This window comes from Oncorhynchus keta, chromosome 2 (genome assembly GCF_023373465.1).
Source record: "Oncorhynchus keta strain PuntledgeMale-10-30-2019 chromosome 2, Oket_V2, whole genome shotgun sequence".
NCBI lineage: Eukaryota > Metazoa > Chordata > Actinopteri > Salmoniformes > Salmonidae > Oncorhynchus > Oncorhynchus keta.
Genome location: NC_068422.1, coordinates 5,994,371 through 6,010,426, shown reverse-complemented (window position 1 = coordinate 6,010,426; position 16,056 = coordinate 5,994,371). Strand labels below are relative to the sequence as shown.

General features: G+C 39.6%; 1 protein-coding gene across 6 annotated transcripts in view; it reads left to right on the top strand.

The window, feature by feature from the left end:
* LOC118371013 (regulator of G-protein signaling 17-like) overlaps nucleotides 1–16,056 on the top strand; it is a 373,137-nt gene that overhangs the window by 20,300 nt on the left and 336,781 nt on the right. For 5 of the 6 annotated variants that reach the window (XR_008071180.1, XM_035756302.2, XM_035756299.2 and 2 more), the window contains one exon: nucleotides 14,181–14,252. The exons of the other annotated variant lie outside the window; for it this stretch is intronic. Coding sequence is in view for 4 of the 5 variants with exons in the window: in XM_035756302.2 (XP_035612195.1) it covers nucleotides 14,181–14,252 (72 nt within the window). In the remaining variant the exon portion in view is untranslated. The remainder of the gene's footprint in view (nucleotides 1–14,180; nucleotides 14,253–16,056) is intronic. 6 annotated transcript variants of the gene reach the window in all.

Genomic DNA, 16,056 nt, shown 5'->3' with positions numbered 1-16,056 from the left:
TAGACAAGCATTTGTGTACGTTTATCGATAGCCTTGCATAGCAATTTGTCCAGCTAGCAGCAGGTAACTTGGTCACGGAAATCAGAAAAGCAATCAAATGAAATCGTTTACCTTTGATGAGCTTCGGATGTTTTCACTCATGAGACTCACAGTTAGATAGCAAATGTTCCTTTTTTTCCCAAAATATTATTTTTGTAGTCGAAATAGCTCCGTTTGTTCTTCACGTTTGGCTGAGAAATCGCCCGGAAATTGCAGTCACGAAAACGACAAAAAATATTCAAAATTAGCTCCATAATATCGACAGAAACATGGCAAACGTTGTTTATAATCAATCCTCAAGGTGTTTTTCAAATAACTATTCGATAATATATCAACCGGGACTGGTGGCTTCTTAGTAGGAGAGAGAGAAACAATGGCCGCATTTGTCCTTTACGCACCAAACACTGAGACTTAAGCTGACCACTGACGCAATGTTAACGTTCAGGCTCATTTAAAAAAATAAAAGCCTGAAACTATGTATTGTGACACTAGACACATTAGGGAAGCCATATAAAAAGTAATCTGGTTGATAGCCCATTCACTGCTCAATAGGGACGCATTGGAACGCAGAGCCTTCTAAATAAGAGTCCCTTCCTGCTTGGATTTTTCTCAGGCTTTTGCCTGCAACATCGGTTCTGTTATACTCACAGACAATATTTTTACAGTTTTGGAAACTTTAGTGTTTTCTATCCTAAACTGTCAATTATATGCATATTCTAGCTTCTTGTCCTGACAAAATATCCCCTTTCAGTACGGGAACGTTATTTTTCCAAGCATGAAAATAGGTTAGTGCGCCACTGTGCCCGCCTGCCACAGGAGTCGCTGGTGCCCAATGAAACAAGGACATCCCTACCGGCCAAGCCCTCCCTAACCCGGACGACGCTAGGCCAATTGTGCGTCGCCGCACGGACCTCACGGTCGCGGCCGGTTACAATAGAGCCTGGGCGCGAACCCAGAGTCTCTGATGGCACAGCTGGCGCTGCAGTACAGCACCCTTAACCACTGCACCACCTGAGAGTCCATCCCAAACAATCTTAATTGGGTTCAGGTCTGTTGATTGTGGAGGCCAGGTCATCTGAAGCAGCACTCAATCACTCTCCTTGGTCAAAAAGCCCTTACACAGCCTGGAGGTGTGTTGGGTCATTGTCCTGTTGAAAAACAAATGACAGTTCCACTAAGCGCAAACCAGATGGGATGGAGTATTGCTGCAGAATGCTGTGGTAGTCATGCTCGTTAAGTGTGTCTTGAAGGCAAAGGGTGGCTACTTTGAAGAATCTCAAATATATATTTTGATTTGTTTAACACATGATTCGTTATGTGTTATTTCATAGTTTTCATGGGGTCACTATTATTCTACAATATAGAAAATAGTAAAAATAAAGAAACCCTTGAATAAGGTGTGTCAACTTTTGACTGGTACTGTATATTGTGATTCGATATTGGGATTTCTGTTCCAAACATATTGCTCACTGTGTGTCTGCTGCAGGGAGACGAGAGATATGTTGTCCACAAATAATATTGCAATATGTAACTCGTTTTTTTTTACCATCACTAATGCTTAATACTCTTCCTCTTTCTGTGGAGCTAATGTGAATTGAACATTGTACATTTTACTGGACATCATTGGTTGTAGTTTGCACATCATCCCATTATTGTATTCATAAGCCGTCCTTTCATTTACATAACGGGGGTGAAGCTTACGATGACAAAATCAGCAAACAGTAATTTAATATATTTACAAACTGATCAAAGGTTATAAACAAAGCTCTAAGACTACAAATGATATAATATTTGATATCATATTTTAGGGCTTAGAATAAGTCTGTTCTCATATTAGCCTGGAGTAATACATCCATCAACATCCATGATCTATTGTGAAGACATAGGGGTTTTGAGAAACTCTTTGATGTCCTGGATGTAGAGGGAATATGTCATGTGTTTGGAGGCAACTGATGTTTGGAACACAACTTCTGAGAGTTCTGCCAGTCAGTTGCATTGTACATTGTCCCTAGTGTGCATTACTGACCTGAGAAAGGCAAAGGCAGAACGACTTGAGAAACACTATCGTTTTGAAACTGTCATTCTACACATCAGGACAAGGTATATGGACCTCTTGTCCATATAATTATGATCCAAAAGGATCCTAGATTTGCACACCTGCACTAAGATGCTTCAATGGGAAGCGGTACTCAATGCGGAGATGGGCCACTATAAGGATGTGTTATGCTATAAGGCCACTATAAGGATGTGTTATGCTATAAGGCCACTATAAGGATGTGTTATGCTATAAGGATGTGTTATGCTATAAGGATGTGTTATGCTATAAGGATGTGTTATGCTATAAGGATGTGTTATGCTATAAGGATGTGTTATGCTATAAGGATGTGTTATGCTATAAGGCCACTATAAGGATGTGTTATGCTATAAGGATGTGTTATGCTATAAGGATGTGTTATGCTATAAGGATGTGTTATGCTATAAGGCCACTATAAGGATGTGTTATGCTATAAGGATGTGTTATGCTATAAGGATGTGTTATGCTATAAGGATGTGTTATGCTATAAGGCCACTATAAGGATGTGTTATGCTATAAGGCCACTATAAGGATGTGTTATGCTATAAGGCCACTATAAGGATGTGTTATGCTATAAGGATGTGTTATGCTATAAGGATGTGTTATGCTATAAGGATGTGTTATGCTATAAGGATGTGTTATGCTATAAGGATGTGTTATGCTATAAGGCCACTATAAGGATGTGTTATGCTATAAGGATGTGGGATGTGTTATGCTATAAGGATGTGTTATGCTATAAGGCCACTATAAGGATGTGTTATGCTATAAGGATGTGTTATGCTATAAGGATGTGTTATGCTATAAGGATGTGTTATGCTATAAGGATGTGTTATGCTATAAGGATGTGTTATGCTATAAGGCTACTATAAGGATGTGTTATGCTATAAGGATGTGTTATGCTATAAGGATGTGTTATGCTATAAGGATGTGTTATGCTATAAGGATGTGTTATGCTATAAGGCTACTATGAGGATGTGTTATGCTATAAGGCTACTATAAGGATGTGTTATGCTATAAGGATGTGTTATGCTATAAGGCCACTATAAGGATGTGTTATGCTATAAGGCCACTATAAGGATGTGTTATGCTATAAGGCCACTATAAGGATGTGTTATGCTATAAGGCCACTATAAGGATGTGTTATGCTATAAGGCCACTATAAGGATGTGTTATGCTATAAGGCCACTATAAGGATGTGTTATGCTATAAGGATGTGTTATGCTATAAGGCCACTATAAGGATGTGTTATGCTATAAGGCCACTATAAGGATGTGTTATGCTATAAGGATGTGTTATGCTATAAGGATGTGTTATGCTATAAGGCCACTATAAGGATGTGTTATGCTATAAGGCCACTATAAGGATGTGTTATGCTATAAGGATGTGTTATGCTATAAGGATGTGTTATGCTATAAGGATGTGTTATGCTATAAGGATGTGTTATGCTATAAGGCCACTATAAGGATGTGTTATGCTATAAGGATGTGTTATGCTATAAGGCTACTATAAGGATGTGTTATGCTATAAGGATGTGTTATGCTATAAGGCTACTATAAGGATGTGTTATGCTATAAGGATGTGTTATGCTATAAGGATGTGTTATGCTATAAGGCCACTATAAGGATGTGTTATGCTATAAGGCCACTATAAGGATGTGTTATGCTATAAGGATGTGTTATGCTATAAGGCTACTATAAGGATGTGTTATGCTATAAGGATGTGTTATGCTATAAGGATGTGTTATGCTATAAGGCCACTATAAGGATGTGTTATGCTATAAGGATGTGTTATGCTATAAGGATGTGTTATGCTATAAGGATGTGTTATGCTATCAGGATGTGTTATGCACCTCAGTACCTCCAGGCTCTGATCAGGCCCTACACCCAAACAAGGGCACTGCGTTCATCCACCTCTGGCCTGCTCGCCTCCCTACCACTGTGGAAGTACAGTTCCCGCTCAGCCCAGTCAAAACTGTTCGCTGCTCTGGCCCCCCAATGGTGGAACAAACTCCCTCACGACGCCAGGACAGCGGAGTCAGTCACCACCTTCCGGAGACACCTGAAACCCCACCTCTTTAAGGAATACCTAGGATAGGATAAAGTAATCCTTCTCACCCCCCCCCCCTTAAAAGATTTAGATGCACTATTGTAAAGTGGCTGTTCCACTGGATGTCATAAGGTGAATGCACCAATTTGTAAGTCGCTCTGGATAAGAGCGTCTGCTAAATGACTTAAATGTAAATGTAATAAGGCTACTATAAGGATGTGTTATGCTATAAGGCTACTAGAAGGATGTGTTATGCTATAAGGCTACTATAAGGATGTGTTATGCTATAAGGCTACTATAAGGATGTGTTATGCTATAAGGATGTGTTATGCTATAAGGATGTGTTATGCTATAAGGCTACTATAAGGATGTGTAATGCTATGAGGATGTGTTATGCTATGAGGATGTGTTATGCTATAAGGATGTGTTATGCTATAAGGATGTGTTATGCTATAAGGATGTGTTATGCTATAAGGATGTGTTATGCTATAAGGATGTGTTATGCTATAAGGCTACTATAAGGATGTGTTATGCTATAAGGATGTGTTATGCTATAAGGATGTGTTATGCTATAAGGCTACTATAAGGATGTGTTATGCTATAAGGATGTGTTATGCTATAAGGATGTGTTATGCTATAAGGCTACTATAAGGATGTGTTATGCTATAAGGATGTGTTATGCTATAAGGATGTGTTATGCTATAAGGATGTGTTATGCTATGAGGATGTGTTATGCTATAAGGCTACGATAAGGATGTGTTATGCTATAAGGCTACGATAAGGATGTGTTATGCTATAAGGCTACGATAAGGATGTGTTATGCTATAAGGCTACGATAAGGATGTGTTATGCTATAAGGCTACGATAAGGATGTGTTATGCTATAAGGCTACAATAAGGATGTGTTATGCTATAAGGCTACGATAAGGATGTGTTATCCTGTAAATACAGTACTTCTATTGGGTAATAATGTTATATTCTATAACTACATGGTATCTGTCTCTAAAACTACCATGATGTAAGTAAATTATTTTAGGAGCACGTAATATCACGTAGGGCTGGCCGGTATACCGTATTTTACGATATACCAGTATTAATGCATGGACCAGTTTGGGTTTTTACTTTACCTTCTACAGAGGTATTTGAATGTTTGGATTGTAAAATGTGATACGCTGTGTGTAACGTCCATTTTTATAGCTCTCTACTTGAATCATCGCTCTCTCTGTCTCCATGATGCTTTACACACAGACCGAGCCCTGCCCCCTGTCACTCAAGGAGTGCATTTGTTGTTCCTCGAGACACTTGCATTCAGTCTGCATTAGAGGTCGACCGATTAATCGGAATGGACGATTAATTAAGGCCGATTTCAAGTTTTCATAACAATCGGAAATCGGTATTTTTGGTGTGCCGATTTCAGATTTTTAAATATAGATCTTTTTTTTTCTAATACCTTTTTAACTAGGAAAGTCAGTTAAGAACACGTTCTTATTTTCAATGACTGCCTAGGAATGGTGGGTTAACTGCCTTGTTCAGGGGCAGAACAACAGATTTTCACCTTGTCAGCTCAGGGGAACCAATCTTGCAACCGCACAGTTAAGTAGTCCAATGCTCTAAACGTTGCACTCCACAAGGAGCCTGCCTGTTGCGCGAATGCAGTAGAAGCCAAGGTAAATTGCTAGCTAGCATTAAACTTATCTTATAAAAACAATCAATCATAATCATTAGTCATAACTACTAATCCAGTTTAGCAGGCAATATTAACCAGGTGAAATTGTGTCATTTCTCTTGCGTTCACTGCACGCAGAGTCGGGGTATATGCAACAGGTTGGGCTGCCTGGCTCATTTTCAAACTAATTTGCCAGAATTTTACGTAATTATGACATAACATTGAAGGTTGTGCAATGTAATAAGAATATTTAGACTTAGGGATGCCACCCGTTAGATAAAATACCGAACGGTTCCGTATTTCACTGAAATAATAAACGTTTTGTTTTCAAAATGATAGTTTCCAGATTCGACCATATTAATGACCAAAGGCTCGTATTTCTGTGTGTTATTATGTTATAATTAAGTCTTTGATAGAGCAGTCTGACTAAGCAGCAGCAGGCCGTAATCATTCATTCAAACAGCACTTTCGTGCGTTTTGCCAGCAGCTCTTCGCAAGCACAGCGCTGTTTATGACTTCAAGCCTATCAGCCTAATGGCTGGTGTAACCAATGCGAAATGGCTAGCTAGTTAGCTGGGTGTGCGCTAATACCGTTTCAAACGTCACTCGCTTTTAGATTTGGAGTAGTTATTCCCCTTGCGCTGCAAGGGCCGCAGCTTTTGTGGAGCACGATGCTTCGAGTGTGGCTGTTGTTGATGTAGGGGCGATGAGAGGGACAGATGCTATACTGTTACACTGGCAATACTATAGTGCCTGTAAGAACATCCAAAAGTCAAAGGTATATGAAATACAAATGGTATAGAGAGAAATAGTCCTATAAATACTATATTAACTACAACCTAAAACCTCTTACCTTGGAATATTGAAGTCTCATGTTAAAAGGAACCACCAACTTTCATATGTTCTCATGTTCTGAGCAAGGAACTTACACGTTAGCTTTTTTGCATGGCACATATTTTACATGGCACATATTGCATATTGGCAAATATTACTTTCTTCTCAAACACTTTGTTTTTGCATTATTTAAACCAAATTGAACCTGTTTCTTTATTTATTTGAGGCTAAATGGATTTTATTGATGTATTATATTAAGTTTAAAAAAGTGTTCATTCAGTATTGTTGTAATTGTTATTATTACAAATAAATAAAATCGGCATCGGCTTTTTTGGTCCTCCAATAATCGGTACCGAAGTTGAAAAATCAAAATCGGTTGACCTCTAGTCTGCATGGTCAGTGCAGCACATGCAACAATGTTCATGACAACGATGCTGTTTTCACTTCGCTTCTTAATTAATGAATTACACTATTAGTCTGTTTCTTACATCTGCAAACAGCTAGTTTGTCTTTTCTTAGCAAGTTGGGCCAAAATTGTGTTAGCCACTAATGCTAGCTAATGTACTGAGTCAGAGCAAACGTAATTAGCTAAACAGCCTGATTATACCACTGATGGTATAGACCTAAATCAGCATTTTTGTGCAACATTATCTTTGATATCATAGAGGAATACAAAAAGCATGAATATGTTAATTATATGAAGTAGCATGAGAAAACATTACATTTAGCCAAAGATTATAGGGTCACCAAGGAAACACTTATGAAAACTTTGGTTCCTACCATGTCACAGTAACTCCACCCTGGCATTTTCATTCGTTGTCATGTCAAACAACACTATTCAAAGTGCCCACTATTATATTCTAACTATAGAATTATTCCAACAGCAAATTTACAACTTATTATTCAAAAGCATGAAATACCATCATGCCATCCAATTTTGTTTTTAATACCTTGATATGATAGTTTGGCCATTTCGCCCAGCCCTAATATGAAGTGGGCCCAACTTATGAAGTAAACTTGTAGTGACAAGTTTGAATCTTTTGAACCTACTGTAAGCGGAAGATGGGGGCTGAACAAAGCAAGCTTGAGGACTCCACCGCAGCCAAGTCAGTCTTAGACAGTGAACCCACAATATAGGTCTACAGAACTATGGCCCTGTTTCTAATATGCAGCCCCCACAAATCTCCCCAATAATATGGAGGCCTCATCTAGTCTAGGAACAGCCAGCTTATTCCCATCTTCACATCACATGCAAAACAGCTGTGACGAACATGTATATTTAGAGTCAGCTCAGCATGTGTAAGAGCCTGTGGCTGGTGAGCTCAATTATATCAGCACAAAGGATACTTTGATGAAGATGCTAATATTGACCACTGTGCGACTTGCAGTTAAATGGGAGATAACAAATGTAGGAAGAGACATGCCATATATGGGTACAGATGAAGATTAAGAGGGGTTTTCTGAATGCTTAGTGCTCAACCTGGAACCTAGCTGCACGAATGGCTCAATTCAATTGATTGGTGGGGGGGTTCCTGTGGTAATTTCCTGTCACTGGTAGATGCTTTCAGAGTAACATACACTACCGTTCAAAAGTTTTGGGTGACTTAGAAATGTCCTTGGCAGCTTCATTAAATAGTTACCCGCAAAACACCAGTCTCAACGTCAACAGTGAAGAGGCGACTCCGGGATGCTGGTCTTCTAGACAGAGTTCCTCGGTCCAGTGTCTGTGCTCTTTTGCCCATCTTAATCTTTTCTTTTTATTGGGCAATCTGAGATATGGGATTTGGTCCAAACTCTTAAGACACCCTATCCCCTCAGCCCTCAAATGAAGTGGACACTTCTGATGACATATCATGACGTCTGACAAGTATACACTTGCAGGGCAAGGGGTGAGGGAGGAATGAATGATTTTTAAATGGACCGCCATTGGCCGGAAATTCGTCACTCGTTCATCCCGTGATGATTGTTTTCAGCCACCTGTAGCTTGTGGTTGCTTTAGATGCGCTACAGTCAATTGAGTGCATGTCTTCTTATATTAAATATAGAATTATTAATATACGTCTACTGTATGATAGCTAGCAAATTATTTGGCTAAATAAAGTTAGCCTGCCTAGCTGGAACTTGACTTCTTACGAGACGTGTTTGTGCCGTCATGTGCATTAATAGCACAATTTCGAACTTATTTGCATTCATTTTTATTTACACTTGTAGGTTGACTTCTACATTAATTTTGTTTTAAGTTTTCGTGGACTTTTCTTAGCGGATGTACATTCTTCGCGAATTGAATTATGGGGAGTTTCAGGTCCCGGCGTGAACATAATTGTACACTCGCAAGCCGACTAAAAACGAGTGCTGAGGGGCTTACGTTGCAAACGTCCCTTGTTTGACTAATAATTTGGATCACCCTCCAAGATGGAGACGGGGATTCCCCCAAGGGCACAAGTGGACGAGGGTGTGTCTTTAAGTGTTTGGACCGCATCCATAGCTTTTTCTTTGCAACTCTGCCTAGAAGGCCAGCATCCCGGAGTCGCCTCTTCACTGTTGACGTTGAGACTGGTGTTTTGTGGGTACTATTTAATGAAGCTGCCAGTTGAGGACTTGTGAGGTGTCTGTTTCTCAAACTAGACACTAATGTACTTATCTCTATTATATTCTGGTTAGAGCCAGTTTGCAGTGTTCTGTGAAGGGAGTCGTACACAGCGTTGTACGAGATTTTCAGTTTCTTGGCAATGTCTCGCATGGAATATCCTTCATTTCTCAGATTAAGAATAGATTGACGAGTTTCAAAAGAAAGTAATTTTTTTCTGGCTATTTGGAGTCTTTACTCTAACCCACAAATGCTGATGCTCCAGATACTCAACTAGTCTAAAGGTGGTCAGTTTTATTGCTTCTTTAAACAGGACAACAATTTATACAGTGGGGCAAAAAAGTATTTAGTCAATTGTGCAAGTTCTCCCACTTAAAAAGATGAGAGAGGCCTTTTCATCATAGGTACACTTCAACTATGACTGACAAAATGAGAAAAAAAATCCAGAAAATCGCATTGTAGGATTTTTAATGAATTTATTTGCAAATGATGGTGGTAAATAAGTATTTGGTCACCTACAAACAAGCAAGATTTCTGGCTCTCACAGACCTGTAACTTCTTTAAGAGGCTCCTCTGTCCTCCACTCGTTACCTGTATTAATGGCACCTGTTTGAACTTGTTATCAGTATAAAAGACACCTGTCCACAACCTCAAACAGTCACACTCCAAACTCCACTATGGCCAAGACCAAAGAGCTGTTAAGGACACCAGAAACAACATTGTAGACCTGCACCAGGCTGGGAAGACTGAATCTGCAATAGGTAAGCAGCTTGGTTAGAAGAAATCAATTATTAGGAAATGGAAGACATACAAGACCACAGATAATCTCCCTCGAGATTAGCTAACACAATGTGCCATTGGAACACGGGAGTGATGGTTGCTGATAATGGGCCTCAGTACGCCTGTGTAGGTATTCCATTAAAAATCAGCCGTTTCCAGATACAATAGTCATTTACAATGTTAACCATGTCTACACTGTATGATAAATTTGATGTTATTTGAATGGACCAAAAATGTGCTTTTCTTTAAAAAACAAGGACATTTCTAATTGACCACAAACTTTTGAACGGTAGTGTAGGTCCACAAAGTGCACAGGCTGTAGTTTGTAAACAAATATGATATAGTCTAGGTTTATTAGGTTTGACTGGACCATGGCTAGTTTAATTTATACAATTTTGATGTAAAGAAGAGGAACTACTCATCACTTAGAGAAACACTGCTGTTACAAGAGACTGTCCCTGAGGCGGAAGCACATAAGAAGAACTCGTCATCTGAAGCTCTTGGAGAGACGCTGCTGTGTCAAGAGGCTATACCTGAAGCGGAAGCCCATGAGGATTATAGGAGCAGTTAGCAGCATGGCACTAGGAGTCTGCTATTAGAGATGAAGTCAATCCAATCTGACTATGGCTATGCCCTGTGTCTGTGTCAACCGCTGTACTTCCCTGCTGCTATGCGATTTGGCACCTCCCTTAAGCCTGTGTCTGTTGGAATTCCCATATATTAGATGGGGATCCAAGATCATATTCTGCAGGCCCAGATTCCTGTGATTGGAAGAACCAGGCAAATAAGAGGAGACACTTTTTTTTATTGGTTTAGGCTGTGGTCTCCCCAGCAAGTTAGTCAGTCAGTTCATTTGATGACATCATTTCCCCCGATTTGAAATAAAGATACAGCACAGCTTTGTTTGGGGAGGAGAGCTGAAAGCTCAGTTGGTATGAAACATGTATTGATCCACGCACCGGTGTGGATTTTTACTGTACTGTAAAAGTGTATTTTAATGTTTGATTTGTTACATTAAATAATGCAGTTATGGCAGTCATCTGTTTTTATTGCCAGTAAGAAAATGCTAACAGCTGAGAACTGCTAGCTAACTTTCTAACACAATAACTTCTGGAAAGCAAGCTTTCCAAATGGAGACCATTGGAAATCGCTGAGAAAAATACTGATTAGGGACTAGTATCATTTTTGGAAGCAAAAAAAAAATAAATATATATAGGCCTATTTTAACACAAAGGCTTTTTCTGAATGAAATCAAACGTTCCTTGTGAAATTGTTACATACAGTGCATTCGGAAAGTAATCTGGCTTCTTGACTTTTTCCACATTTTGTTACATTAGCCTTGTTCTAAAATTGATTAAATAAATGTTTTTTCTCACCAATCTACACACCCATCACGATGAAGTGAAAACAGGTTTTTAGACACTTGAAAATGTATAAAAAAATGTAACTGAAATATCATATTTACATATATATTCAGACACTTTGCTATGAGACTCAAAGTAGAGCTCAGGTGCATCCTGTTTCCATTGATCATCCTTGAGATGTTTCTACAACTTGATTGGAGTCCACCTGTGGTAAATCCAATTGATTGGACATAATTTGGAAAGGTGCACACGCCTGTCTATATAAGGTCCCACAGTTGACAGTGCATGTCAGAGCAAAAACCAGGCCATGAGGTTGAAGGAAATATCCATAGAGCTCAGAGACAGGATTGTGTCGAGGCACATTCTAGGGAAGGGTACCAAAACATTTCTGCAGTAATGAAGGGCCCCAAGAATACAGTAGCCTCCATCGTTCTTAAATGGAAGAGGTTTGGAACCACTAAGACTCTTCCTAGAGCTGACTGCCCAGCCAAACTGAGCAATTGGGGTAGAAGGGCCTTGGCCAGGGAGGTGACCAAGAACCTGATGGTCACTCTGACAGAGCTCCGGAGTTCCTCTGTGGAGTTGGGAGAATCTTCCAGAAGGACAACCATCTCTGCAGCACTCCACCAATCAGGCCTTTATGGTAGAGTGGCCTGACGGAAGCCACTCCTCAGTAAATGCACGTGACAGCCCGCTTGGAGTTTGCTAAAAGGCACTTAAAGACTCTCAGACCGAGCAAAGTACAGAGGTCCTTGATGAAAACCTGCTTCAGAGCCCTCAGGACCTCAGGCTGGGGCAATCTTCCAACAGGACAACAATCCTAAGCACACAGTCAAGACAACGCAGGAGTGGCTTCAGGACAAGTCTCTGAATGTCCTTGAGTGGCCCAGCCAGAGCCCGGACTTGAACCCGATCAAATATCTCTGGAGAGACCTGAAAATAGCTGTGCATCGATGCTCCCCATCCATCCTGACAGGGCTTGAGAGGATCTGCAGAGAAATGGGAGAAAATCTCCAAATACAGGTTTGCCAAGCTTTTAGTGTCATACCCAAGAAGACTTGAGGCTGTAATTGCTGCCAAAGGTGCTTCAACAAAGTACTATGTAAAGGGTCTGAATACTTATGTAAATGTGATATGAGTCTTGTATTTAAAAAAACATTTTGTTTAAAAAGCTCAAATTTCTAAACCTGTTTTTGCTTTGTCATTAAGGTGTGTTGTGTCGATTGAGGGGGGGAACTATTTGCTCCATTTTAGAATAAGGCTGTAATTTACATTTACATTTAAGTCATTTAGCAGTAATGTAACAAAGTCAAGGGGTCTGAATGCTTTCTGAATGCACTGTACAAGGATATACCATGCCATTTTAGATTTTTTTATTTAATAAAACAACAAACCTTTCAATGTAGTTTTTTTTGACGTGCACTGTACGCACCATAAAAAGACCGGTAACCTTCGTGTATAGCTTGTTGTTTATGTTAGCCAATCAAAGCAACAAATATGCTCTGTAGAGTGAGTTCACTAATTCAATGCAAGATGGAATGAAATTAGGAAATTAAAAGTTAGCGAAATGAGTGTAGGCTACACCGAGCAACCAACTGGTAGGCAGTTGTTTTATTGGAATGGGGTTGGGGAGAAAGCGCAGCATGTGGCCTCAATTAGCCTAGATAGCTATAGCTTCTCCAGTCAAGACGAGCACTATTATTTGGGATGATAAATAACATTGTAGCTGCTACAAGTTAGCTAGTCTTGGCTGTAGCCAAGTTGCCATGGCATCCCTCTCGCCCTCTCTGTTTGTTCCCATCTCATCCCCTCCACAGTGGCAGCATTAGAGTGCCAGACTCCCTCATGCAGCAATGTAAGTAAAACAATAAAAATAACACAAAATTCAAAATTCACGATACTATTAAGTGTTTTTTAATTATTATTATTATTTTTTTACATCCCTAACGTTGATATATTTTCGCCTTATCGCCCAGATCTCAATACTGTGAAGGCTAAACACTGGGAAATGTGTAGATTTATAGGCTACGCATCCCATTTGGGTTTCACTTCTTTACTTGTTATTAATTTGTTAAATACTTGTAGTTAAATCAACTTGCTGACTTCATCAGGGATACTGAAGGTATTTTTTAGGGGGGGGGAATGGATGTCTGTCTATTTGTGTATCACCATTTTTGTGATGTTTAGTGTTAAAGTAATGATTGTATGACACATGCTGAAACAATAGGCCTATACTAGGCTACATCCAAGCTCAAGTCAGTCAAATGTGCATAGCAGTATTTACACAGTGGCATATAAACAAGCTGTTTCTCCAATACATCCCTATCTGAAATTTGCTATGTGTACACTCCGTTTGCATGGCATGTGAAATGACTTGATTACCTCTTTCCAATACATTTGTAAACTATTTAGGAACAAAAAAAATGCACTTCCAAACTAGCATTTCAGGTTTTTGTGAAAGGAAAGACTGGCGGAATGCATTGTTAATGTGTTGCAATTACATTTGTGTTACAATAGTTTGTTATTGTGTATCCAACATGTGTTTAACATGTACATTTCCTGCATAGGGATTTTGTAAAGGTTTTGTGAACTGTAAATAGCAAGGAGCCTCACTCCCCACACAGGTTGTTTTCATGTCAAGCGTTCACTGGTTGTTAGAAGAATGCATACCTGTTCTCAGGCAGTAGTTTCAACAAAGATACAACATTTAGACTGCCATATGAATAAGTATGTTTGAATATGGAAACGGTTTGAAAGCAATAGTAATCTCTTTCTGCTTCTCCTGTTCCAGGAATGAGGACCGCATGGAGGGTTCCGAACGGGCATGCACTAAAATGGATAGTATTGAAGCCACGGAAGAGCAGTACGTTGCCAGCTATGCCTTTTTCCTTAGGTTGTCTCTGAGAAAATACCAAATTGTTTTAGCAGACACTCTTATCCAGAGCAATTTACAGTCATTCAACTGAAAGTAGCTGGGTGAGCCAACCATGTGACAGTCAAAACAGTCAGGAACATACAAGTTAAAGTGTTAGTGCCAGACAGGGAAAACAGTTTTTGTTTTCGTGTTGTCACAAGTTAATGGCCATTGGTCACTTCTGTTCTTCCTTGTTTTTGCAGGTATTGTACATAGACATTAGGACAGGTTACCTCAAGAAAGGATGCCGGAAATTATTTTATTATTGCATGCAAAAAATTTGCCAGAATCCATGCCAGTAATGTTGTAGTCTAATTATTTTGTCCAATTTACTGCTTTGGCCCATTTAATTTTCTCTCCTTGCGTTGCTGCTGTGTCAATATCTATTCCTGTGTGTTGCTCACTCATTTGCTGTGTTAGCCAATTAGAGCATGAGTTTTATTTTCTCTCCACCTCTCCCACGATTTCAGTTATTTGACTGAAACAGCTGTTAACTGAGGACATAATTTCCATCCACCCCAAAGGAGCAGGTCCATTATATAGAGTATAGGGTTCAGCTCTGCAGTGTTTTGTGTGCTTATTATTTCTGTGATATGTAGTATTGTTGGATTTCAGCATTCAACCGGATTTACACGATGTAGTCTGTCTGGCTGCTCAGACAACTGTGAGCCAAATACTGTTCTCACACGGCTGGGGCCATGGCACAGAATTCAACCTTAGGCTCTACCTCGGAACACTCATTCTTCATGTTGTTCTTCTAGCTAGATGGATTTCTGGTCCGATCACCTGGTCCTACTGTAATAATAGAAATAAAGTTTTGTTGATTAAGACATTAAAATAACAGAAAGACCTGCACATAATTGCTCCTATTACCAACCTTTAATGACATTTCAATGGGTCCCTGTAGCCATGACTCTCAGGTCAAACAAGTCCTGACAAAGATACTCCCGTTCAAACTGGTAATTAGTAAGGCTAGGAACTGCCAGGGACCTCACGATATGAAATGATCACAATGCTCAGGTGCCGATACGATATGTATTGCAATTCAATACTGTGAGTTTTGATCAGTCATGGAAATGAAAGTGCTGAAAACTTGTTGACTCACTATTTAAAAAGGAGAACAAGCTATAGGATAAAAATACATATGGGTACTTGGAGTCAAATATCGTCCAAAAATAATATTGCGAGATGTAACAATCAAAAGTTTTACCCCATCACTAGTAATTAGGAGCATACTAAGGTGTTCTGTTAGTACATGGACAAGTCAGCCAAATGGAATGGTTAGTTGGTTGGTTACAGTGGCTAACCAAAGTATGTATTGCAGTCTCTTCATGTCTGCTTAGACCGATCTATATTTGCCAAGTGCTAGTCATTTCAAAATGTTCACGCTATAACAATGGATTTTTCCAAATCACTCCACCTGGCTATCAATCTTAAGGTGGAGACTACTTGCAGACGTGTCATCATCTTACAGTACAATATGTAACCCTGGAGTATAAACTGTCATGCTCAACTTATTGATGCAATGGTAGCTAAGCTGGGGAGAGGACTGTCCGTAATAAGCGCTGCTCTGCTTTTTGATATTGCTATCAATAAAGCAAGTTGTCACAACTGGACTACTGCCCAGTTGTAAAAATTAAGTGCCCCATAGAGGGACATACAATTGGCCCAGAAGAGGGCAGCACGGCTGGTCCTTAAATGTACACAGAGACAACATCAATGACATGCATGTCAATCTCTCCTGGCTCAAAGT